This window comes from Alosa pseudoharengus, unplaced genomic scaffold (assembly GCF_046254945.1).
Source record: "Alosa pseudoharengus isolate Yale_2024_CS ecotype anadromous, Long Island Sound unplaced genomic scaffold, YU_APseudo_1.1 YU_APseudo_1.1_scf_10, whole genome shotgun sequence".
Taxonomy (NCBI): domain Eukaryota; kingdom Metazoa; phylum Chordata; class Actinopteri; order Clupeiformes; family Clupeidae; genus Alosa; species Alosa pseudoharengus.
Window position 1 is genome coordinate 14,311,349 of NW_027468565.1, and position 23,752 is coordinate 14,335,100.

A 23,752-nucleotide genomic window follows, 5' to 3' on the forward strand; every position below is an offset into this window, starting at 1 on the left:
CTTGATTTTAATTTGGTCCCGGGTCAAATTTTACTTATTTGATTACTTATTTAAAAAGTAAATATTATCAGTAAAGTGTGGAAATGATGATTGCATTTTAGTGAAAGTAATGTCATGTCAAGTTGCATTACATAAGAGAAAGCCTACACTTCACCGTGTGGCGGGGAGGGGGAGGTCCAATACTGTACTACTACTCAATGTTGTCTTTCGAGTTTTGACGTCATGTTAAGAAGTGTTCTCTTGCGTTTTTGATCCAACGTAAAAGTTACTGCTGTTACTACTGTTGTTTTGGGGGTAAGGAAAGTGTTACGTTAGGTTAACGAGGCCTACTCAAGGTTCAAGTAACGACAGCGGAAACAACTTGATATCAGAAACAAACTTATGCAAACCGTCCTCTGGTGCATGTTCCGCATTTGCACTCCGCGCTCTGTGTGGCTACATATTAGCTCGCTCGACTCAATAAACTTTTTGCTGACTGTAGGCTAGCTTACTTCAGGATAATCAAGTATCGGGTGATTGGCAGTACGGACAGGACAAATGCAATGACGAGTGCAAAATACACAGACGAATTAGACTTCAGACTTACTTTCGGGGAGGACGGCGGACAGCAGCCGCTAGGCCACGCAGGTAATGTATTTTGCGTCGTTGTCGTGAATGCGCTTACTTAGAGATGTTTTCTTACATGGCCCTCTAAATTACGAATGATTTTGCGCGTTGGGACATATAAATGCAGATGAAGGTATGGCACTGTGACAAAGAAAGTTACCTGTTACATTGTTTCTCATCTAGCTTTGTTTATGGTGTTCCTTTCGGTTCTATGCTGGCTTGTGGCATAGTGCATGCACTGTCACACCACGGAGATCAAGTTCAAAGTTGGGACGCATGACATTGATGTTGAAACAAATGTAGAACCATATAAGCTGTTTTTACCTATCATTAGGAGCTGTATAGGCTAGCTGACTTTAAATAAAGATGCAAAGACAATAAACAACATATAACAATATAACAACCTAGATATAACAACAATGCTGTCAGGCAACAACACATTGACAATGTATTGCAAAAATGCTTGTCTTAACAGTTGAGCATCCTGTTTTCTGGCCAGTGTGTCAACTCGCTATTTATAACAAGCAGCTGTTGAAGTGGCAATGGCCTTGAAGTTGCCTAGCTGTTAGAATAACTTTCTTGAAAGCCTTCACTGGTTACTGTCTTTCACACGTCCATATGAATGTATGGCTGGTTGTTTCACAGGTTTTCTGAGTGTCTATGGCTGTTGAATTTGATTATTGTTTTTGCTCTAGATATTGGTCTTAATGATGACTGCTACATCCTCAATGTTGGCCTGCATCAACCCGTGGTTAACCAGCCCTTCGAGAACGTGCAGCAGAACCCTCCAACATCAGTTCCTGCCACAGATCTGCAAAGTGCTGGTGCTCATGAAGGCAGCTACACTGTACCTAAAGGGACTGTATACAACACCCTGGAGTCACCCTCAAGGGTATTCGACTGCCCTAGTATCCAGATCACCTCCATCCCTACCAGTTGTAACCATGACATGGGTGCTTGTCAGAACCCTTTGCAGATACATAGCTCTGACGGAGAGGGCGGTGCTGGCTTGTCGAGGTCTGGCCACCTGTACCTCCCCCTGGATCCCTCATACAGAGATCAGTCGACCCTCTGCCCCAGTCCGTGCAGCAGCCTGTCCTCCCGCAGCTGGCTGTCCGACGCCTCGTCCTGCGAGTCTTTCTCCCACGTGTACGATGATGTGGAGGCCGAACTCAGTGAGGCAGCAGCTCACTTTAAGTTAAGCTCACCTCTGATGTCCCCCCTCAGCTCTCCTCTGCCCTCACCCCTGGCCTCCCCACTGGCGTCCCCGCAGGTCTCTCCCCAGGTGTCCCCATTCGGCTCTCCCAGATCACTGCCCCTTGGGCCTGGAGAGGACCCCTGGCTGCGTTACTACCTCCAGCAACCTCCTCCTCCTCATGCTCTGTATGCTCATTCTCTGTCCCCTCATCAGTCGCCCTATCAGTCTCCACGCACAAGCGTGTCAGAGGAGACCTGGCTGACCCCACGGCCTGCCTCGTCCTCCTCACGGCCCTCCTCACGGCCCTCCTCCAGGCCCACATCACGACCCACGTCCCCCTGCGGTAAGAGGCGACACTCGTGCGCTGATGCTGCTGCTGGACTGTCCTCGCCTCACCTCTCTCCCATCCCCACTCCAACTCACTCCCCGCGGGGCAGCGTGACCGAGGAGACATGGGCAGGGAACTTCATGCTTTCGTTTCCACAGCTCCTACAGTCGGAGTTGGATGTTCCTCTGAAAACGAGAAGAACCTATCAGAGTCAGGAGCAGTGCAGCACAGGTGTCGTGGTGGCGTCACCTCTGGAGGAGCAAGTCCTTGGGACTTTGCTGGACTACCCCACAGATGCATATTTACCTGGACAGAAAAAAGAAGACATTGTGGAGCATTTCCTTTCTGTTCCCTCTCACTTCACCTGGAGTAAACACAAACCATCTCAAACACCAATTGTTACGTAAGTTAGCCTACACATTGTATTGGTTATGGAACCTCTTTTGAGATTTTGTGTTTGATTATGGCATTTTCACAACAGAGTAAACATCATGATACAACATGTAAATTTGGTATTGTTACATTACCAACCGTCCCGTATTTCCAACCTCTTACGTGAATGTGTCACTTAATATTACTTTCTATACAAACCAAGACGGCGGATTCCTAAAGAAACGCAAGCACCCACACCATAAGTGTATCTAAATTAGCTATGTACCAAAGATGACATTTTACTGTACTTTGATCCTTTAGGCAGACAGGGTTTTTAAACTTTGTACATTCTCCTCCCAGAACTCCATCCCTGCCTCCTCTAGACTGCCCCCTGCCCAGCCAGGTTGGGCAGTATGAGCTCAGGATAGAGCAGCAGCCCAAAGACCACCACCGAGCTCACTATGAAACCGAGGGGAGCCGTGGGGCCATTAAAGCAACTTGTGGTGGACACCCGGTGGTTAAGGTGAGGCGCTCATGTAATTCCAAGAGGCAGGGACATATCAGCCATGACTAATCAAAGCTATTGTCAATGTAGAGGTTGTTATGTCATCTTTATGCAAACAGTGGGACAGCTCAACGTAAGGCAGTCTTAGAAGAGCTTTAAGTAAAATAGGCCTCAGTGCCTCGGTTTTTGTTTGAACTGTCTGAATGCAGTGAGAAGAATAACCTTGACATTTGAGGACAATTAAGAGGCATTGGAACTCTAGCAAAGGAAATGTTTTAGACTAATTAAATACATCTTATCTGAGTCAGATAACGTAAATAAACATACCTGTGTTTATTGTTCATTATTTTACATTCAATGTGATTCACTATCAGTTATTTTAACAACCTAGAAAGACCAGTTTGGCAACTTAGCAGGTCTGTTTCACATTGTATGTATTTCTTTGTAGCATAAATTTGGTTGTCTTCCTAAATATCATAAATGTTTACCAGTGAAGTTTTCATGCTTTTAGATATCAAGTAGTACAAGTAGTAAAAATATACTCATTATTAAATACAGATAGCTGCTAAAAAACAGTTTGTTAGCTGCTCATGTCAACCAGAGAATACCACAGACTTCCTGGTATGAGTGTTCTTCCTCATATCTTAACACATCTTTAACAACCTTACAAGACCTCCAGGTCCTGATAGTCTGCTTGTCATTCTTTGCACTGGCACCCTCAGCTCTTTTAAGAAGAGTGTTGATTCTAATGAATCTCTAAACAGTGGGAATGTCTAAGCAGCGGCACATATCTAAACAGTTGTATTGAATGGGGACAGTGACCATACACCCCCATACACTCCCAATAAAAAATAATAATTTTAATGTATGATATTCTTTTTTAAATGGTTTGGTGGATATTGTATTACTGTATGGAATCTGCAGGCAGGCCATTTATGTTTACTGAAAATATTATAAACAAGCACCAAAGTATTTATTCTTCTGTATTTATTCTTAAATTATTCTGAAATATATGGTAAAATGAATAATGCTATGTTTGTACAACTTGATAAAACATCTATCAGATTAGCTCCAAAATAGCCTCTATTTTTTGTGAACCTTATTCTTGTAGCTGTGTGCAGGTTGAAAAATAGTAATGATCATTTAATCACATTCTTGATTTTTCTCTTACAGCTCATAGGATATAATGAAAAGCCAATCAACCTTCAGATCTTCATTGGGACTGCAGATGAGCGCACTGTGCGACCACATGCCTTTTACCAGGTGCACAGAATCACAGGGAAGACTGTGTCCACTGACAGCCAAGAGATTGTTATAAGCAACACCAAAGTTCTTGAGATTCCACTACTTCCTGAGAACAACATGTCTGCGAGGTACAACCCAGTTATCAATTGAAAGTCATTGATGGTCATTAACAGTAATCTAAAATGATCACAGCATGATAAATCAGACAAACTTAAAAAGACAGCTGGACAGATAGTAAGAACATTATGGTGGTAAACAATTTAATGTGTAACTGTGAAAGCTAGATTTCAGATCATTTCAAGGGTTACGATAAAAACAATGAAGCAAATAGTTTTTGCAGTACCAAACACAGTAATTTATGCCTGTTTTGACAGCATTGACTGTGCTGGAATCCTTAAGCTTCGAAACTCAGACATTGAGCTCCGAAAGGGAGAGACAGACATCGGACGGAAGAACACGCGTGTGCGAGTTGTTTTCCGTGTGCATGTTCCCCATGTGAATGGGACAACACTGTCATTGCAGGCGGCCTCTATTGCTGTGGAGTGCTGTGAGTGACACTTTTGTTCCTAGGCTGCTTGTGATGTTGTGTGATGATGCTTGTGTGTGTGTGTGTGTGTGTGTGTGTGTGTGTGTGTGAGTCTGTGTCCGTCTGAGTCTGTTTCTATGTATATGTTTGCAGAATGTATGGGTATGCAAATATGTGTTTTTGAATAAGCAAAAGTTTGTTGTCAATTAGCATATGAGTTTGAACTTTGTTTTATGATTTTAGCCCAGCGTGCCGCACTTGAGCTTCCTCACATAGAGAACTTCAGTCCCGTCAGTGCCTCAATGAAAGGAGGAGAAGAAATGTATATTAAAGGCCCTAATATATTCCCAGATTCAAAAGTCATCTTCCTAGAAAAAGGTTCAGGTAAAAAAAAAACATTTATAAAAACAATCTGTTTTATGTCTAATGTGTATAATCATGCTTTTGTTGCATTCTACTTATCATCAAATAGTTGTATCGTTTTAGTTTTAAGTAGTTAGGGAGTGTTATCAACAACTGTGGCTAGGAAAAACTCCCTGGAGCAGAAGCCAGTTGTGATAAGGGGACGCGTCTGCCTGAGCTGGGTTTGGGAGAGAGTTAGGATGTGGACATGCAGAGGATGAGGGAGAGGGAAGAAAGGGAGGCAGATAAAGGAGGGAACATGAAACAACATGGAGCGTGTATGTGTACATAAGCCAGCAGAGAGGAACAGATGTAAAAGCACAAGTGTCTACAACAATTTGCCACTTTGATATTTCTGTGACAGAGAATTGTGAAAGTCCATTTGACTTCTTTATGAAAGTCATAATGAAAGGGAAGCTATGAGTTATGAGTGAGATTTGTTAGGTGATGGTAAAAGTTTGTCCACATCGGTGATGACACTGTAAATGTAAGTGTCTGGGGGTAGGCATATGTAGAGCATAGTTTTCAATGTGTATGTAACACATGTCATAAATGTCATGGAAGCTGTAAATTATTAATTCATTAATTAAGTGAACTGTAGAGCCTGTTGTATTATTTTACTCACTTCTCACTTTTTTACTTCTTTACTTCCTCATTCATTCATTCATTAATTTATTTATAGATGGTCGAACTCTTTGGGAGACTGAGGCAAGAACTTTTAGAGAGAAGTCAACAGAAGTAAGTAAACAAAAATGGTGGTCAAACTACTCTAAACAAGATATTTTTCCTTTGGCAAAATGATCTATACTATGCATTCACAGTATTACATGATCGCTAACATGTTCAAAATCTTTTGCAGATGAATATTGTGGTACAGATTCCTCCTTACCACAATAGGAATATGACATCCTCAGTTCAGGTCCAGTTTTATGTGACTAATGGAAAAAGGAAAAAAAGTGTAACACAGCACCTCACCTATATGCCAGGTATGTACCCTTGGTCACTCAGAACGCATGAAGTCCTGTGCATAATGTGCTTTATGCAAAGTTATACAGTTGAGAATGAATTTGATGACATTTTGATTCTGAATGCCACCATCTTGAAACAGCAGGTGTGAAGCAAGAGAGTGGACCTCTTGGAGATAGAAACACCAGCAGTGCTACTGGACCCAATGGAGAACCCCACCAGTCTTTCCCCCAGTATGCATATCCTATGGACCATTACCAGCACACTGGAGTGCCTGCTTTGTTCTCCTCTTTGGACAATTCTCCTTCCCACCTTCACAGAGCCAACCTGGATGTTGATCTTGAATCTCAACACATTCTTCATAACTTGGTGTCCATGGAACCAGTGTTCCTGGGAGCTTACCATAACGTCAGTGCCCAGGTCTGTGTAAACAAAGTAGGAAAAGTCTCCTCTCAGCCAGCCTGCATACCCAATGCTCACCAGTCAACCCACCAGCCAGGCTGGCGCTCCGAGAGTCTGGAGCAGAAGCCATTAACTAGTCACCCCTCGTGTGCCGGCAATAATTCCTCAGAAAATGCCTCTCCACAGCTGCAGTCTCCTTGGTATCACGGCCCCAACCCAGTGACCAGACATGCAACAGGAAGTAGCCTGGGTCATCTGAAAGGTGCTGCGTCACACCCTCAATCTCAAGATCCTCCAGCCTTACACCAATCCCCCTGCCACCCCAGAGTGGCACATTTAGATCAGCCCCAGATCATCAGAGCACCATCTCCACAATCAGTAACCAACAACTCGTCCCCCTGGTCCTCTGGTAGCCCTCTTGATGTTTCCCTAGCCACTCAGTCATCATTCCACACACAGGAGCTATTTAATATCAAGCAAGAGCCAGAGGATAAAGAAGTGAACCTCCAGTCGACTGGACTTCACAACTTCACGCTTGATGATGGTAAGAATTGACTTTGTATTCAGACTTTCTTTTATTGATGATAGAATCTGTGGTTCTGATCCAGTACACGCCAATAACTGTCTGATTGGGGTGTTTGTAAAATTGACAATATTGCTTCGTATGGCCCATAAACCTTTTCATCCAATCAGCACATTGCTTCAAGAGCAAGGAAGGGAGGGATGTAAATTTGATGGCTGTTGAGCTCAATTGTCTTTCACCACCAGAACTGCAGATTCTACCAGTTAGATACATAAGACAACAGTATCCCCGCACACTGACCCAGCCTGCTAGTATTGAAGACATTTGTTTACTCTCCAGTAGATTCTCCAAGTGGCAACAGCAGTTTATGAATATCTGTCTGGGTTAATTATAGTTAGCAATCCTGCTGTGCACTGAGAAAGATGACACTATCTCTGTGTGTAGAATGACGTTTAAGCAGTAGAGCTAAATATACCAGTGCTGGCTAATCTTTGGATGCTACTGTTGTGCAGCTGTTGTAAAATGACTGCATAGTTCATACAGAATACCCCTGGCCTTTACATTAGATCTGACTAATGACACATCTCAAGTACAAGATTCACACTCTTTGTCCTTGACCTTTTAAAACTCCCTCTCAACTACCATGACTTGGGCAAAAATGTCTCTTTTACATCATAAAAATCAGTTGTCTAGATCTGTTTTTGAAAGGTTCTGAAGTTTCTTGATGCAGGTGTTTTTTTCCAGCTCTTTGCCTTGTTTGTGTGTGTTGAGTAAATAGAGTGCAGAGTTCCAGTGAGTCTGGCTCTGCGTCTGGCCTCATGTACACAGTAACTGTGTCTCAGTAATGATCCGGGCTCGTAGGGACAGGTGCAGAGGGGTGAGATCAGGCCTGCTGATTGAGCCATGGCTCCCATTGCATCTCTGCACCAGGATGGGATATTTCTGTCTTGCTTTTCATCTGCTCTTAAACACTTTGAGTGTACAACTTAGACCTGTTCTGGGAAAATATATTAATAGGTGTACTGTGTGTGTGTGTGTGTGTGTGTGTGTGTGTGTGTGTGTGTGTGTGTGTGTGTGTGTGTGTGTGTGTGTGTGTGTGTGTGTGTGTGTGTGTGTGTGTGTGCGTGTGTGTATGTGCGCGCGTGCGCGCACGGCGTGTGTGTGTGTGTATGTGTCTGGGTGTGTGTGTTCATGTGCATGTATGTGAGTCTGTGTATATAAGTCTCTTTTGTTTAGGGGCCTTGTGATGTGTTTTAAATAGATGTTATGTGAGGGAGAATATTAATAGGTGCAGAAAAAGTTACAGGACGACCCCGTCTTTTCAAGCTGAAGGGCATTCACATGACAGGAGACCATGTCAAGAGCATCAATTTTGTGTTAGACAAGTTCTGCTAATAATTGGTACTTATCCCTCTGGCTGCTGTGGTTTCATGGGAGCTGCTTCAGTACATTTTGACAGCTCTGCACTGCCCTCATATGGTGTAAAAGCAACAAACAAGCAACTCTTGTTTCTCCCATTGACTTACATACAGAAAGGGCAAATTACATGTTTGCTCCAGGTGGCTGTTTATTTTTGTGTCCTGCAAATTACTCCCATTGATGTGAATGGAAATAGCCATCACTCTTAATTTACCATAGATAAACAACAGCCAGATTGTTGACTAAAAACATCCCCTTCAATCTGTGAAATGGATATTAGTGAATCAGGAAGTCACGGACATGCAGATTTAACTGTCTCTATTTTTCTTACAGTGAGTGAGATCATCGTCAGAGACCTTTTTCAGAGCCCAGAAGCTTCTAAGAACCATACCTAGCCCCTGTACACCCAGGTACACCTTTGAGAACAGTCTGTGGATAGAACCTCTGTATGTCAGCCTTTGAAGCAGAGTACAGAATCATTTACTGTTTATTGCAGTGAACTATAAATAAAATAAGCTGTAGCAGAAAGCAATATATGCATTCAGACATGACACTGCATTAGTGAGAATTTGCAGCAGGTTACTGTATATCAGTATGCATTTGTTTGTATATTGTCTGATATGTTTTGAAATAACATATGTAATTGTAGGGGAGACCAGGGACAGTTTTAACAGGGGACCGTTGTAACATCTTGAATTCCTCCAATCAGAAACAAGCTAGAGTAATGACACTCACTTTTGTGACAGGAGGGAAACTAAACTACAGGGAGTGTCATCACTCTAGCTTGTTTCTGATTGGAGGAATTCAAGATGTCACAACGGTCCCCTGTTACAACTGTCCCTGGTCTCCCCTACTTGTAAATACAATTGTCATTGATTAGAGTTTGTAGTGCATCATGTAGCTTATACTGTATACACAAAATGCTGGATTTCTAACATTGTAATCAGGTTTGGTCCATGTGATTATTTATTTTTTTTAAAAGATCAATTACATAAATGTTACCACAGTCTGTTCAAGTCATTATATCAGTACATTACATGTGAACAGACAGTAACACATTTCAATTAAACATGTTAACAAAGATGGCTTATTTTTATAAAGAACATGAAGATAATGACCACACACTGTAAACTGTAAAGTGATATGGTACTGTTGATTTCTGGATGTATTTAATGCAGTTATTATACTGAACTGTTGAGTTTTATAATTGAGCATGCTGCAGTAAATGTTTTAGGTTCTGAAATATTTTAAAGACTGTGGAAGAACTTTTTCTAAATCAATACATTAAAATGGACATGTCAGACCTGTGTGCGTGTATCTGCAAAAGTCTCATGCACTCTTTTACACTATTTTTATTTGTTTCCCTATAAAATGACAACATTGCTCCAGCCCATTGAAGTTCCACATCCACAACTCCCAACGATAGCTTTAAAATGGTCATATTATAGCCAAGCATTATTTTAAGGGCAAATGCCTTCTCAATAGCGACATCATTCCCATAGGTTTGACTAATGACCTCCACTTGCTACCTGCTTGCAGAATTCAAATAATGCTTGCCTGTCAGAGGGACTACTGGGTCTACACCCATGAACCTGAACTTAGTAGATAGGCTTACACTGCTTGCCCACTGCATTCCTCATAATAACGGTGTCTAATAAACTGCCATTTTTGCAATGTTGCCAATGATATTCGTAAATAGAAGCTAGTGTTTATGACATAAACGGACCCAGGTCCGCAAAAAAATAAATATACTTTGAACAGAGACCAGCTGGGTCAGGGCTAGGGGGGAGTAATCACACTCAGGTACGGTCCAGCCAAGTGGACCCAGTGTGAAGGCAACCTAACTTTGTCATCCACCTATGCAAATGTGTCTACGTTCTTGTTCAAAAATCTTGTGAAGACTCCTCTCTGCCGAGAGCCACTTCCTTCCTTGCACTTCTAACACCCTCACAACTCACCACTGAGCACTTCTTGCCTTATCTCTTTGCAGTTTATCAGATTGAGTAGACAGACAATCTAGAGTGATTAGGCTACAGGTCATTAACATTTCTCAGTTGACTGAAGTAGAAGAACTTTTTTGTGTAAAATCCATTTCTGATTGGAGCATTTTTGTATCGTGCAATGAGTTAACTTGCATATTTGAAGAAATTAGTGGATATCGATAGCCTAAACATGCATTTATAATTTGGCTGTATGGACATAATGTCTTTGATCCAACTAAATACAAATAAATTACAAATAAAGTTTTTTCCATGTGATATTGCAGACATAGGCTACAAATCAATACAGATGACTTTTTCTATATAAGAACACCATAAAGTAAAGAAAATAGATGTCTTTCTTTTTTTCAAAATTAGTCTAGCCTATACTGTGCATTATTGTGATAGTCAATATGCATACAGTATGTTATTTTATCAACTAATCTGCATACAATGATGTATTTGTTAATTGTGAATTTCCGAAAATTCCACCGCTCTCTCTCTCTCTCTCTCTATGTTTAATAAATCCCATAATAAACGGTAGTCAGAAGTCAATTTTCTTACCTTTTCTTACACGCCCACAGCCCCGAGTTATCTGGAACGTAGCGCGCAACAGAGAACCCGGAAGTAGTGACAAGAGAAACTCCTAGAAAAAGCTAGACGGCGTAGATCTGAACAACCCATCACCATACATAATAATGTTAGGTGTTGTAACGCTCTTGAGTTTACACGGTAAAAGCAGCGAGCCACAAGACGCTAGTTTTGTCGTGTAGATAAGTATTTTCCACGATGAGTGCTTTTGCTTCAACCACTGTGAGGCTAACGTTGTAACGTTAACTTAGCAAGTTTACCTAGGCATGCCATAGCCGTTAGCTGATAGCCTTGGGAAACAACAGCAACAACTGTGTTGTTAAATGGTCATCGTGTAAAATGAAATGAAATAGCCGTCATTTGCAGCACTTGTCAATATATTCTATCTACGACAGACAGGCTCTCGTGGAGGTTGTGTAAGGTTAAATTGCTAGCTAACGTTGGTGACAATAATAATCTAGCTAACATTAGGTACAAGATAACTTTGGATCAGTGTTTTGGACAGAGAGAACGGTAAGGTGGTGTCTTATAGGGCAATTCAGTTAATGTTGTCATTGTTGATGGATTAATTATTAATATCCCAAATATTGTCTTGATTCTAATTTGCACCTTTTTGACAGTGACAGAGACGGAGAGCGGATCATAAACATTATTGCTTCGTCTTACGAGATCTGCTGCAATGCCCTTGTTCTTTTTGGAAAGATTTCCCTGGCCTAGTTTGCAGTCCTATACTGCACTGAGTGCCCTTCTGCTTGCGGGTTCTGTCCTAAGTGCCTACACTATTGTGACTGAACCTGGGTTCGTCACATCGGTCTCGGAAGAAGCCCAAACAGATCAGAATGGGGAAGAGCAAAAAGATGACTTCTGGAATGTTGCCTTCAATGTCCTGTTGTACCTGGTGTCTGACACCCTTTTTGTCTGGGTAATTGTACCATGATGCCATTTTTATTTTCTTAACAAATATATGTTGTCACTGTTTAGATGTCAATTAGATACTAGTAGGGATTTGTGTTTTACAGGTGATGGTGAATACAGCCTGCTGTATGCTGATGCTTATAGCAAAAGCCATTCAGTATGTGGTATTTGGACCATTGCGAGCCGGTGAGAAACAGGTAATGTTTCTCATTTTGTTACTATTCTTCACTTATATTCAGTTAAGAAAAAATTGTAGTCAATCAATTTTCACTATTTGCATATAACAAAACATGCTTTCTTGTTGCAGCATTTGAAGGATAAGTTTTGGAACTTCATCTTTTACAAGTTCATCTTTATCTTCGGTGTGTTAAACGTGCAGTCTGTGGAGGAGGTTGTGTTGTGGTGCCTCTGGTTTGCGGTGCTCATCTTCCTCCATCTGATGGTCCAGCTCTGCAAAGACCGCTTTGAATATGTGAGTTCAAGGGCATAATTGAAACCCATGAATTTCAATCTTTTAAGGGTGATAGGTCCACAGGTGGAACCTTCTCAGAATCAGGCCATATGAGTATTGGCCAAGTATGAATATTCATCACTTTGTTCAGATCAACCCTTCACCCTTTCAACCCTACCGAGCAGACTGCACCTAAGGTTTTAGTCCCAGTGGCAGCATGCAGTTTCAAGCCCTTGACTTCCAATCTGCAGCCATGCTCCATGTTTCTGTGTGTGCCATGTGATGCCATGTGCCACAATTTGGCCATATTACTCTTGTAAAGGTAAATGAACAGTAAAGCAACACAGACCCACAACAAAGGCCAGGTATCTAACCTGGGCTGACTTGATTGTCAGGCAGTGATGCTACTACTGCTCTAACTTTTTGCTATTTCTGGGCCTTTTTTTAAAAGTCACTCTTAAAGAAGAATTCCGGTGATTTTTCATGTAGATCTTTGTTTCTCCAGGGTGCCGAGTACTGTCGGTACGGGAAAAAAAACCAGAAAGCAATCGGTTCTACCTTGCTCGAGTTGCTGCAGCCAACAGCCAGCCAACTACAGTGCTCCACTGGGGGCATGAACATGGGGGCTTATGAACTAGAATTCCCCTTTAATCCGGCTCAATCAAAATCATGCAAAAGTGTATTTAAACACATATAAAAGTGTAATTATATCTCTATATGTATATAGAGAATTCCGTCTTAATTATTCGGTCTGTTCTGTGACCATGCCATGAGGGAAACACTTCTGGTTAATTGACTAATTGTTGCATTGGATGAGATATGCCCACCTATGTCATTTCAAGTTCACATTCATTTGGAGGTAAAATAAATAGAAATAGTATTAATGTATACATATATGTATTACATATATTTGTCATAACATAAAGAAAGGTCCTCTGTATTACATCGTCAAAGCGATATTGTTTAAAATTCAGCTAAAACTACACCAAGTTGGAGCTGTAAGTTGAGGTTGAGCCACCAAAATAGAAAATAACATATTTACAAACATCACTGTGGCCTTGTATAGGACATTGTTTGCATGATTAATGTGTCATTGTGGATTCCTTTTTCGAAATGCAGGGAATCGTGATATTGTTATTGTATTGTTGTGTACAGCAGTTTGCAGTTCAATGTCTCTGTTAAAACACAACGGTGTCCTATGTGAGCTGTTGTCTGACCGGTGCAGTCTTCTCCTTAGCTGTCCTTCTCCCCCACCACCCCCATGAGTAGCCACGTGCGTGTGCTGGCCCTGCTGACCGCCCTGCTGCTGTGCTGCTGCGTGCTGGCTGTGCCCTGTGGCCTCATGGGACACATGCAGGACGTACACACCGCTGCCTTCATGGCTGCTGAGGTAACTACTCCCATGGCATAGGAGTGTTTGACATAAATGTACAGTATGGTCACTTGGGTTGTGTCATCTACAGTGGCAGACACTAGGTTGACTGAAATGTTGGATTTATAGCTCTTTCTCTTTTTTCTTTTTTGCAGTGTTTGCTAGTTACGGTACGCACAGGACATGTTATTATGAGGTAACTTCATTCAATATGTCTTTGGGTGTAGCTCACAAACTTTAAAAAATAAACCCCCATGACATTATGCATAAGCTTTGGACAAAAACGTCTGCTAAATACCATCACCATAACCATAACAAGCTAGGTAGTTAACATTTTAATTCAGTTCAAAGAAATAACACAAAATGTTCATTTGTGTTGTGATGTTTAGGTCTCGCTCATACTAGTAGCAGCTCCACCTTAACGCATGCCCTAACTGTAGAGTATGATGTACTGTAGCTGAGGCCTGCTTGTGTTTGTTGGTCATTCTCAGGTACTCCATCCACCTGTGGGACCTTAACCGTCAGGGCACCTGGGAGAGTAAGAGCACGTATGTGTACTACACAGACTTCCTCATGGAGCTGGGCCTGCTCTGCCTCGACCTGATGCACCACATCCACATGCTGGTGAGCTTCCGTTTCAGACCGCTGATTTTGAGCAGATCGGGAGAGCACGTTTTTCAGATTTTTTCAGTTTCTCCAATGTATGTCTTTGGGCCCTATCATGACATTCTAAAGTGCATCGTCACTCGTCAAAAGTCTATTCAAATTTAGTAGGATGTCCAGTTCACATTGGGAGGGGTTTCGTTCTCAAAAGTGGAGCGCATGGCGTAACAAGGTGTTCCTAGGTCTTTTAATCAGTCATATGGGTGTGTTTGGGGCGTAACATCATTTTAAACCAATGAGAATGACATCTGTCATTCCCTTTAACGGCGCAACGCGCGATATGTCAAATAAATGCATCGGTATTTTGGCATTCAACGGCGCATTTGAAGGAGGCTGCTTGCAAGACCGTGGGCCCTATCATGACATTCTAAAGTGCATCGTCACTCGTCAAAAGTCTATTCAAATTTAGTAGGATGTCCAGTTCACATTGGGAGGGGTTTCGTTCTCAAAAGTGGAGCGCATGGCGTAACAAGGTGTTCCTAGGTCTTTTAATCAGTCATATGGGTGTGTTTGGGGCGTAACATCATTTTAAACCAATGAGAATGACATCTGTCATTCCCTTTAACGGCGCAACGCGCGATATGTCAAATAAATGCATTGGTATTTTGGCATTCAACGGCGCATTTGAAGGAGGCTGCTTGCAAGACCGTATGGAATAGTCATTCTTAAACCATGCTTTACTAAAACCTAGCATAGCCTTCACGCATTTGCACTCGTCTATTATTTGAACTCATTGGCAAAGTGAAACTAACTTCACCAAGGAGTCAGTCAACGACAAGACAGTTATATGCAGTTACTTTCACTATTGACTGACAATGGGTTACCATAGAAAACATAGGCTGGAAAAAGCAACACTTACCCTAATGTTGCTCAAATGACTAAATAAAACAACATTTATCCTGCAGAGGAGTTGCTTATATCTCGTGACAGTGCGTCTTCAGCTGTGCTCCATACTTGTCTCTCGCCTCTCCCCTAATCACTTTTAACCGTCATTACCAATTTGCAAATGATGGTGAATAACTACTCATCATGAGATGTACAGTATTTCGTAATATCTTTATTCTAATTATGTTTACCATTGTAATCGTGCAATTTGTAATGCTTTGCATGGACGTGCGCTGGTGTGCGTTCATGAATGATAGAAGGATGGTGCGTGCACCTGCCAATATGACTGTTGACATGCGCTCTTAAAATAGCATATGAACAACTCGCCATTGACTTCTGACCAGGTTTAGGTGGTGTATGATAGCGATTTTTAGACAATGCGCCAGGTCCCTCCCTAGGTTGTTAATTGCCACACCCCTGGGCGCAATGCTTAAAAAATAAAGGTGCAAAATAACGAATTCAACTTCGCGCCGGTGAATAACGAACTTTACGCCATGCGCTGGTGACCGAAAATACAGCCCTTTGTGTTTGTTATTGCCGCTTTCTGCTTTTGTTGTTTATAGCATGATAGCCATCTGTAAGTAGAGGCATTCATAGTATAATGTGCCATCAAGTTTAATCACTGCCAAATTCCTCACATCTGGTGATGCTCAGTAGCTTCTGGTTATGGACACCATGCCTTTTTGTGGCAGATATGAATGCAGGTGATGGTGTATTTGCATGAAATCTTTCTTGCACACTGTGTGCACTGCGTATACTTTGTAGTTTCAGACACACATCTGAAATGCTGTGCCTTCAATGTGTGTTCAGTTAATGCTTGCAATACTTCCGTAAAGACATGTGAGGAGTTGACTGTGTGAAAAGTAGGCAGGAAGTCACTGTTTGAATTTGTCGCTTTTATATTTTCTTGCCTCAGCTGTTTGGCAACATCTGGCTGTCGATGGCCAGCCTGGTGATTTTCATGCAGCTGCGCTACCTCTTCCATGAGATCCAGAGGAGGATTCGCCGCCACAAGAACTACCTGCGGGTCATTGATAACATGGAGACCAGGTTAAGAGCTTGATGTTAGAAGAGACTGACATTTTGTACTGTATTGTATCAAAGGTTGGCATATTTACATGTTCATTTTTAACCTCAGGTTTGCTGTGGCCACCATAGAAGAGATAGTGGCTAATAATGATGACTGTGCCATCTGCTGGGACTCCATGACCTCAGCACGCAAGCTTCCCTGTGGCCATCTCTTCCATAAGTAAGCAATACTAATAGTAATATGTTCAGGGTCATTACAGCTATATCAGGGTCATTCTTAGCAAATGGTGCCATTTGTGGCCCCATGATATAATCAAATATAAGTTGTATAAAAATGGGTTTATTAACTTTAAAATAATTACTCTGACTGTGGTGCAAGCACTCTAGAATTTCAGTTTTTTACTTCAGTTGCAAATATAAGTAATGCAAATCCAATATATTTTATGTTTTTTAACTATAATTGCAAATAACTTTCTAAAAACATCTCACCACATGTTATTTGTTAAATTACAAATATATTTTAATAATTAAAATCTTGCAATATTGTCTGTCCCTGAGTTCACTGTCCCCCCGCGTTACTGCGGTGAAAGTCCTTCTTGACACGCTCTCTGACTCTCAGGAAGTAGGATGCATAAATGGAGTGAAAGCACCTACAAGGAGCTGAGTTAATATCTCTCCTTAATCAACACTTTTTTTCAATGTTTTAGAGTGCCTTACTGATGTGGTAAAGCATATCATATTATATTTGTTTCATGATTGCTTTTTGTGTTTATTTGTGTGTGTTTCTGTGTGTGTGTGTGTGCGTGTGTGTGTGTGTGTGTGTGTGTGTGTGTGTGTGTGTGTGTGTGTTATTGTTGTTGTTGATAATATGTGTGTAGTTCCTGTTTGCGCTCCTGGTTGGAGCAGGACACTTCCTGTCCGACGTGCCGCTTGCCTCTGAACATCAGTGAGGGCGGTGGTGCCAGTGAGGAGAGGGGCCGGGAGCGGCTGAACAATAACCTGCCCCCCAGACCAGGAGCTGAGGCCCGCCCACACATCAACCAGCACAACCACTTCTTCCACTTCGATGGTGAGTTCTCTTGGAGGGGTTGCGGGCAGGTGTTGGTCTAAAGCTTGTTTTCTTGTCACAGTGACCGCTCTCTTGGCCTCTCCCGCAGGCTCTCGCATTGCCAGTTGGTTGCCCAGCTTCTCGGTGGAGGTCATGCACACCACCAACGTCTTGGGCATTGTCCAGGCCAATAACTCCCAGCTCAACACCATGGTGAGGGTTACCTTTAAGTTGCTTATATGGCAAGTTGCCAGCTTTAATTAGATAGTTAAGTCACACGACCCTCTATAATTTCAGCTCTCTGTCTCTGTCCCGACGTGTGTCCTGTCATTCATTTCCTGCTCCTGTGCATCCCCCAGGCCCATCAGATCCAGGAGATGTTCCCTCAGGTGCCCTACCATCTGGTTCTGCAAGACCTGAATTTGACTCGCTCTGTGGAAGTCACCACTGACAACATCTTAGAGGGCCGTATCCAGGTGCCCTTCCCTGCCCAGGTACGTCCTCCTCTGCTCCTCATTTCCCCCAGAAAGCCGTAGACCAGGGGTCTCAAACTCAAATGAGCTGAGGGCCACTTCTGCCAACGTCAACTGATTGCCGCCAAGAGAAAGTTGAGGAGCAATGGCGAATAGGCGTCTGCGCCTTAAGTTTGTGCTTTCTCTTGGCGTCTCTGCTGCCACCACGATTTTTAAAGTGGTTGATCATGTCGACTTTTGGCGAGATTAGAAGTCTTACAGACGCGCAAGCGCGCACGTTATCTTATACAGACACTGATATTGAGAATATACTCTTCCCTGACTCAGGCTTATCACTGAGAATAAATCCGTCCATGGAGGACTATACTAAAAAACTTAAGCATCTTGGTGAAAAAGAAGTCAGGCTACAACTTCATGGAGTCACTCTTAGTGACTATGTGAGAGCAAAAAGAATTCCTAGAGGCCTACGCATCCAGAAGGCACCTACTTTGGGCCGCATGGATGAGATGTTCTGCGCTATGTTTCCCAGTTTTTTGTCTGTAGACTTGTTGAAAAAACCTCGGCTCTCAATACAAATTTGTATTAGAATCAAGCCCTTGAGTGCGCCTCTGCTTTTTTTCTACTGTACTCAACCTTTGGAGTTCACGCACCAAACTTAAAGCGCAGACGCCTATTCGCCATTGCAAAAATATAGCCTGCATCGCTTCCGCGTCACAAACAAATGCACGTGTTCGTGTTTCTCGCGTGTAAAACAAGTATTTCCTGAAAACTTTGTGCAGCGAATTTGGGCTTGAATCGAAGCTCTGGGTGTCTAGCAACTAGTGGAGGAGAGTACAAATGAGATTTGTCTTGGGTCTATCGTCTATTTTAATCAGTGTCGTTGTTTGTCACAATCTAAAAATACCCTTAAGGGCCGAATTACATTATTATTGTTACATTAGGTCGCGGGCCGGAATTGGGGCGGACGCGGGCCGGGAGTTTGAGACCCCTGCCGTAGACTGTCAGTTATCACTCACCTGCTACTATCTTCAGTGGAAATACTTTACTCTTCGTTGTCATGTCAGAGCAAAGTCTGTTTTTCCTGACCGACACTGTGAGATCAGGAAAATGTGTAGATTGAATCAAGATTGCAAACCAAAATGTTCATATATATTTTTTTTTTAATTCTCTATTTTTTTTAAAGTATAGTTGGGCTACATGTCTGAAATATTTCCTGATCTAGGGCAATGGAGAAAAAATCTTCTTGTTGAGTCGTGCAGAAGCACAGAGTGGCAGTGGTGCTCATGATGCTCATGAACACTGGCTATAAGCTAAAAGTTTAACATGGGCTACACATGGCCTGTGTGGGATCATAAATACCGGTAGGCTATGGTGGTTAAGTATCCGCATTATTTTACTTAGCGACTTGTCATTAGGTCTTGTGCCTAGTCTAATAAAGTTGTTCCAGGTCAGTGTGCGTAATATAAAGCAATCCATTGCTTTCCTGAGGTCTGGGAATTGCACTTGAAGTTACTCAGTTAGACTGGGAGGGCTTACCAGTGCCGCATTTGTAACAAGTCATGTTAGTCGTGCCTGTTTTGTGGCAGTCATACTTTTAAATGGCTTTGTAAGAAGTGCATAGAACATAACCAGATGCTGTCATCTTTAAAGGTAAACTATGCAGTATTGGCAATTTTCTTACTGTTTTCTCGGTTTTTGCTTCTTTTTCGCTGGGTCTGTCATGACGAATGTCTGAGAAACTCCATCGCTACCTTTTTCTAGTCGGTGCCTGGCGTGTATGTGTATTTGAATGCAGTAAAGCAATTCGTTACACTCGTTATACTTCCTGACAGTGAGGCCGTCGGCCCGCCGGCCGACAGTTGCAAGGGTGGTTTTTCCGCTCACAGGCGCTAGGGGGAAGCGAGACGGCCACCATTCAACCCGAAAAAAGTCATATAACCATTCCAATGACTCTGAAGCTGTTAAATGAAGGTAAATTAAGCGAAAAAACTTGCATAGTGTGCCTTTAAGAACCTCTCCAAATACTTCCCATACTCACTTTTCCCAGAGGAGTGTCTTTATGATTTTGAATTGTCGTCTCCGCTTCTCTGGCGTCCATCTTCATCCTACAGGTATGGGAGGAAGCCGATGTGGCAAGTTCATGCTGCATCGATTGAAGTCTTTTAGCCAATGATATCTTTGAAAAGCAATTATGAGTTACATGTTGATGTTAGCATTCTCGTGATAATTATTCACTTGTCCCATGCCCTTCTCCAACTGCCGGAGACACATCTTCTGCCAGATTTGGCAGTTGCACTCTAGTTATCAGTGGCACCTTGCAAGACCTATTTGTTACCACAAGAGGGAGTCCAAGGCATGGATTACTGACAGTCAGTGCAATCCACAAACATTCAGTAGCAGACATTGCAACAGAAGATGGTTTCACCAGTGTCTTAGCATAGGTTTGTTTTGTTCCATTTTTATTCTTTTAAGATTATGAACTGTGACGGGTGAATTGAATAGTTACCAAAACCATTATCCCCTGACTACAGAGGAAAAAAACTTCTACATGTACAAAATGAGTGTATTGCAAAAGATAACCCCATTAGTCAGGTTCTGTGATGTAAACATATGTCTAGCTCTGGTTACTTCCAAGTGCCACTCCAGGCCTAGATGTTGGTGAAATGATAATGACATGAGCTCCCCCTGCTGGTAATAGCAAGTGGTGTTACGCTTTAGCTGGTCACTATACAAAAGTCAAGGAGATGATTGTTGTCATGAGACTTATTGTGGTTACTAACTTGCCATCAATGAGGCACATACACTTCAGGTTTAAAAATGAGAATAGGACTTAGGTGAATTAATAATGCTGTTTTGGCTTTCTAAGGCAGCTGAGCGGGCCCCCCCACCAGTAAACCCAGCAGGAGCCTCGGAGGTGACGCACTCGGCGGCTGTGGAGACGGAGGACTTTGAGGTGAGGGGGAGCCGCTTCTCCAAGTCTGCAGCAGAGAGACAGAAGATGCTCCTGCAGAGGAAAGAGGAGCTGCTCCAGCGAGCTCGCAGGTCAGACACGCCTCCCTACTCCCCTGTCAGCAACACACAGGAATACAGGGCTTTTATTGCCTATATGAGTTTGGTTTATCAAAGGCTGCCTTGTGCATGTGAAAGAGCTATAAGTTAAATCAGTTGTGTGTTCTCTCAGGAGTTTTCTGAGTAAAAGCCCTGAGGAGGGCCCCTCCAGCTCGCTCTACGTGGCCACTGCTGATGACGATGACGAGGGACTGGCCGCAGGGGACGAACGCGCTCTGGCCTCAGACTCCATGAGCGTGCGGCGCAGGACGCTGGCGGCCGCCGCGGAACGCCGCATGCAGAGGCAGCCAGAGGCTCCCCAGTGAGGCTCCGCCTCCCCCGTGCAGCGCAGACTCCACCCGACGCCCGACACACACACTGCCCAGGAGGTGCCCAAGGACACCTCCATCACATCCGTCACCAGCACAGGATGCCACGCACGTCTCTCCCCCTCCACTCACCCATCACTGGATCCATTGGTAGACAGGGGGAGGGAGAGAGAGAGAAGGAGGGAGGGAGGGAGGGAGAGAGAGAGTGCGGTCTGTGGAGGCGTGGGACAAATGCATTTGGGACAGTAAAGCTTTTGTAATGGCTCTGTACAGCATTGGCCTGTGACTCTCAGGCCTGGGATCAGCTAGAGCTTTTAGGCCCCAATGGCCCAGCTAACAGAATCTATGCATGTGTCACTTTATTCACAAATTCACTGGTAGATCTCAGAGTGAAGTCATAGAACTGGGCCCTGCAGACGACGTGAAATTCTTTCTGCTTGAGAGCTGTGTGTTAATAACTTCTGTAGAGCGTGTGCCAATTGCACTTTGTTGGCCAAATCATCTGTGGATTAAAGTATTGAACATTTCATACCAAGGTCAGGAGTTCTAAGCTGACCGTTAACATGTTACATTTAAGTTTAGTGTCTCTAATGTGTTTAATTGGGAATCAGAATTTTTCCCAATTTGAAAACAGATGTTTTGTAATACCCCATGTGGTCTATTAGGGTGTCCCAACATGGTGACTGTTAGTTTGTTAGTGTGAAGGTGTAGGGTGTCCCAACATGGTGACTGATAGTTTGTTAGTGTGAAGGTGTAGGGTGTCCCAACATGGTGACTGATAGTTTGTTAGTGTGAAGGTGTAGGGTGTCCCAACATGGTGACTGATAGTTTGTTAGTGTGAAGGTGTAAAACCAAGTGCTTGTTCTCTCCTCCAGCACAGCGGCAGCAGCAGTGAAGAGCGTTTAGTGTGTGTAGAGATCAGGAGGAACGCTCAGTGTGTCTAGAGGAGATCAGGAGGATTTTTTAGCGTGTGTAGAGATGAGGAGGAGCACTCGGTGTGTCTAGAGGAGATCAGGAGGAGCACTCGGTGTGTGTAGAGATGAGGAGGAGCGCTCGGTGTGTGTAGAGATGAGGAGGAGCGCTTAGTGAGAGTAGAGATGAGGAGGAGCGCTCTGTGTGTGTAGAGATGAGGAGGAGCGCTCGGTGTGTGTAGAGGAGAGGAGGAGGAGCGCTCGGTGTGTCTAGAGGAGATCAGGAGGAGCGCTCGGTGTGTGTAGAGATGAGGAGGAGCGCTCAGTGTGTCTAGAGGAGATCAGGAGGAGTGCTCGGTGTGTGTAGAGGAGATCAGGAGGAGCACTCGGTGTATGTAGAGATGAGGAGGAGCGCTCGGTGTGTGTAGAGGAGAGGGGGTTGCCATGGAGGAGGTTGCCATGTGCAGTGCATCTGGAGTGTTGAGTGCCAAAGCATTAGTCAGGTACGCATTGTGCAGGTTGAAGCGCAGCTTCACGATATAAGGCAGCTGAGTTAGTGAAGCAGTGATGGGAGCATTAGCAGTTTGCCACTTCACCTCAACCTGAGGCAATGAGACTCTTTCTTTTAATCCTTTCCTTTCTTTGATTCATTCTTTATTTGCCTTTGCTCTTTGTCTTGTGAGCAGTCTTTCAGCGCTGAACTGGTTAATCTATTCAAACATACATTATGGTGAACCATATAGTCATTACTGAACAGTTTGAGAGAGTGTTACAAGAGTATTAAGTTACTGATATGTGTAAGTAAGTGGTCTAGAAGAACCGCATAGCATGTGAATTGTCTTCAGACAGTTGAAGCAATAAACTGGATCTCCCATTTCAGTCTCAAACTGGCGTAATGCCACAATATTGCCCTTTAAATTGTCATGCCACTCTAAAGTCACTATTTGATGTATTTGTTCAAGTATACAACATACGGTAGACTAAACCACATATATTTGACTTAACACTCATGAATATGGTATCTAGTCAAACAATTTATTTACAAAATGACATTTGAATTCTTTGTGTCATCACACTTCGTACGGTAGCTCTCATTCTGTTTCACATTGGTATGGAGTTTTAAGTCTTGTCTATGCATGTTCAAAACGACTGAGCGCTGAGCGTTTTCTTATTGTATCCTCCTGTATTCAGTGCTGTTTCCTACATATACTGCCCAAGGTGTCTGTATGGAATGCAGATGTTGCGGTTGTTGCTACAGGTCTTTTGTATTTCTGGCTGTATCGCTGCACCTTTGAAACGCAGTGTTTCAGGCTCAGAAGATGACAGCTTCCCTGTCTGACTTGGCCCTTGGTTCACCTCATCACTGTTTATAGACTGGATATATTTGAAGCTATTTCCTTGAAGACGGTATGGAAGAAGTCAGAATGCTTTTGTATAAGTCCTTTATTTGTGCCTAACAAATTTGTAATGAAGACTGTATAATACAAATACAAATCTGTGAATAATAGTCATTGCTACAACAGAAGCTTTGAATGCACTTCCAGTTGTTGTGTGGTTCTTGTCAGA

The 23,752-nt window shown here is 43.0% G+C and overlaps 2 protein-coding genes across 5 annotated transcripts; both read left to right on the forward strand.

Moving 5' to 3' along the window:
- Positions 1 to 175: 175 nt before the first annotated feature.
- nfatc3b (nuclear factor of activated T cells 3b) lies at positions 176 to 9,795 on the forward strand. Of its 2 annotated transcripts, none has more exons than XM_076264593.1 (10): positions 176 to 627; positions 1,302 to 2,535; positions 2,865 to 3,027; positions 4,183 to 4,382; positions 4,629 to 4,801; positions 5,024 to 5,164; positions 5,865 to 5,920; positions 6,042 to 6,168; positions 6,291 to 7,094; positions 8,826 to 9,795. In XM_076264593.1, the coding sequence occupies exons 1-10, from the start codon at positions 543 to 545 to the stop codon at positions 8,885 to 8,887; spliced, it is 3,045 nt and encodes a 1,014-aa protein (XP_076120708.1). In that variant the 5' UTR covers positions 176 to 542; the 3' UTR covers positions 8,888 to 9,795. The 2 variants fall into 2 exon arrangements, with proteins under 2 accessions (XP_076120708.1, XP_076120718.1); XM_076264603.1 differs by having other exon boundaries at positions 6,294 to 7,094.
- Positions 9,796 to 11,109: 1,314 nt separating this feature from the next.
- amfra (autocrine motility factor receptor a) lies at positions 11,110 to 23,723 on the forward strand. Of its 3 annotated transcripts, none has more exons than XM_076264628.1 (14): positions 11,110 to 11,575; positions 11,683 to 11,984; positions 12,082 to 12,174; positions 12,285 to 12,449; positions 13,666 to 13,818; positions 13,956 to 13,996; positions 14,292 to 14,424; positions 16,265 to 16,398; positions 16,487 to 16,597; positions 17,256 to 17,446; positions 17,508 to 17,638; positions 17,785 to 17,919; positions 20,765 to 20,940; positions 21,080 to 23,723. In XM_076264628.1, exons 2-14 carry the CDS (start codon positions 11,742 to 11,744, stop codon positions 21,270 to 21,272), a joined length of 1,899 nt encoding a protein of 632 aa, XP_076120743.1. In that variant the 5' UTR covers positions 11,110 to 11,575; positions 11,683 to 11,741; the 3' UTR covers positions 21,273 to 23,723. The 3 variants fall into 3 exon arrangements, with proteins under 3 accessions (XP_076120743.1, XP_076120745.1, XP_076120744.1); XM_076264630.1 differs by having other exon boundaries at positions 17,535 to 17,638; XM_076264629.1 differs by having other exon boundaries at positions 11,689 to 11,984.
- The last annotated feature ends 29 nt before the right edge of the window (positions 23,724 to 23,752 follow it).

Bases quoted from the DNA above. Each gene is read 5' to 3' on its own strand.
- nfatc3b (XM_076264593.1), top strand. From the start codon at position 543: ATGACGAGTGCAAAATACACAGACGAATTAGACTTCAGACTTACTTTC. The intron at 5,921-6,041 runs GTAAGTAAACAA...AATCTTTTGCAG, and splicing joins TTAGAGAGAAGTCAACAGAA to ATGAATATTGTGGTACAGAT. The intron at 6,169-6,290 runs GTATGTACCCTT...ATCTTGAAACAG, and splicing joins GCACCTCACCTATATGCCAG to CAGGTGTGAAGCAAGAGAGT.
- amfra (XM_076264628.1), top strand. From the start codon at position 11,742: ATGCCCTTGTTCTTTTTGGAAAGATTTCCCTGGCCTAGTTTGCAGTCC. The intron at 13,997-14,291 runs GTAACTTCATTC...GGTCATTCTCAG, and splicing joins ACAGGACATGTTATTATGAG to GTACTCCATCCACCTGTGGG. The intron at 14,425-16,264 runs GTGAGCTTCCGT...TTCTTGCCTCAG, and splicing joins TGCACCACATCCACATGCTG to CTGTTTGGCAACATCTGGCT.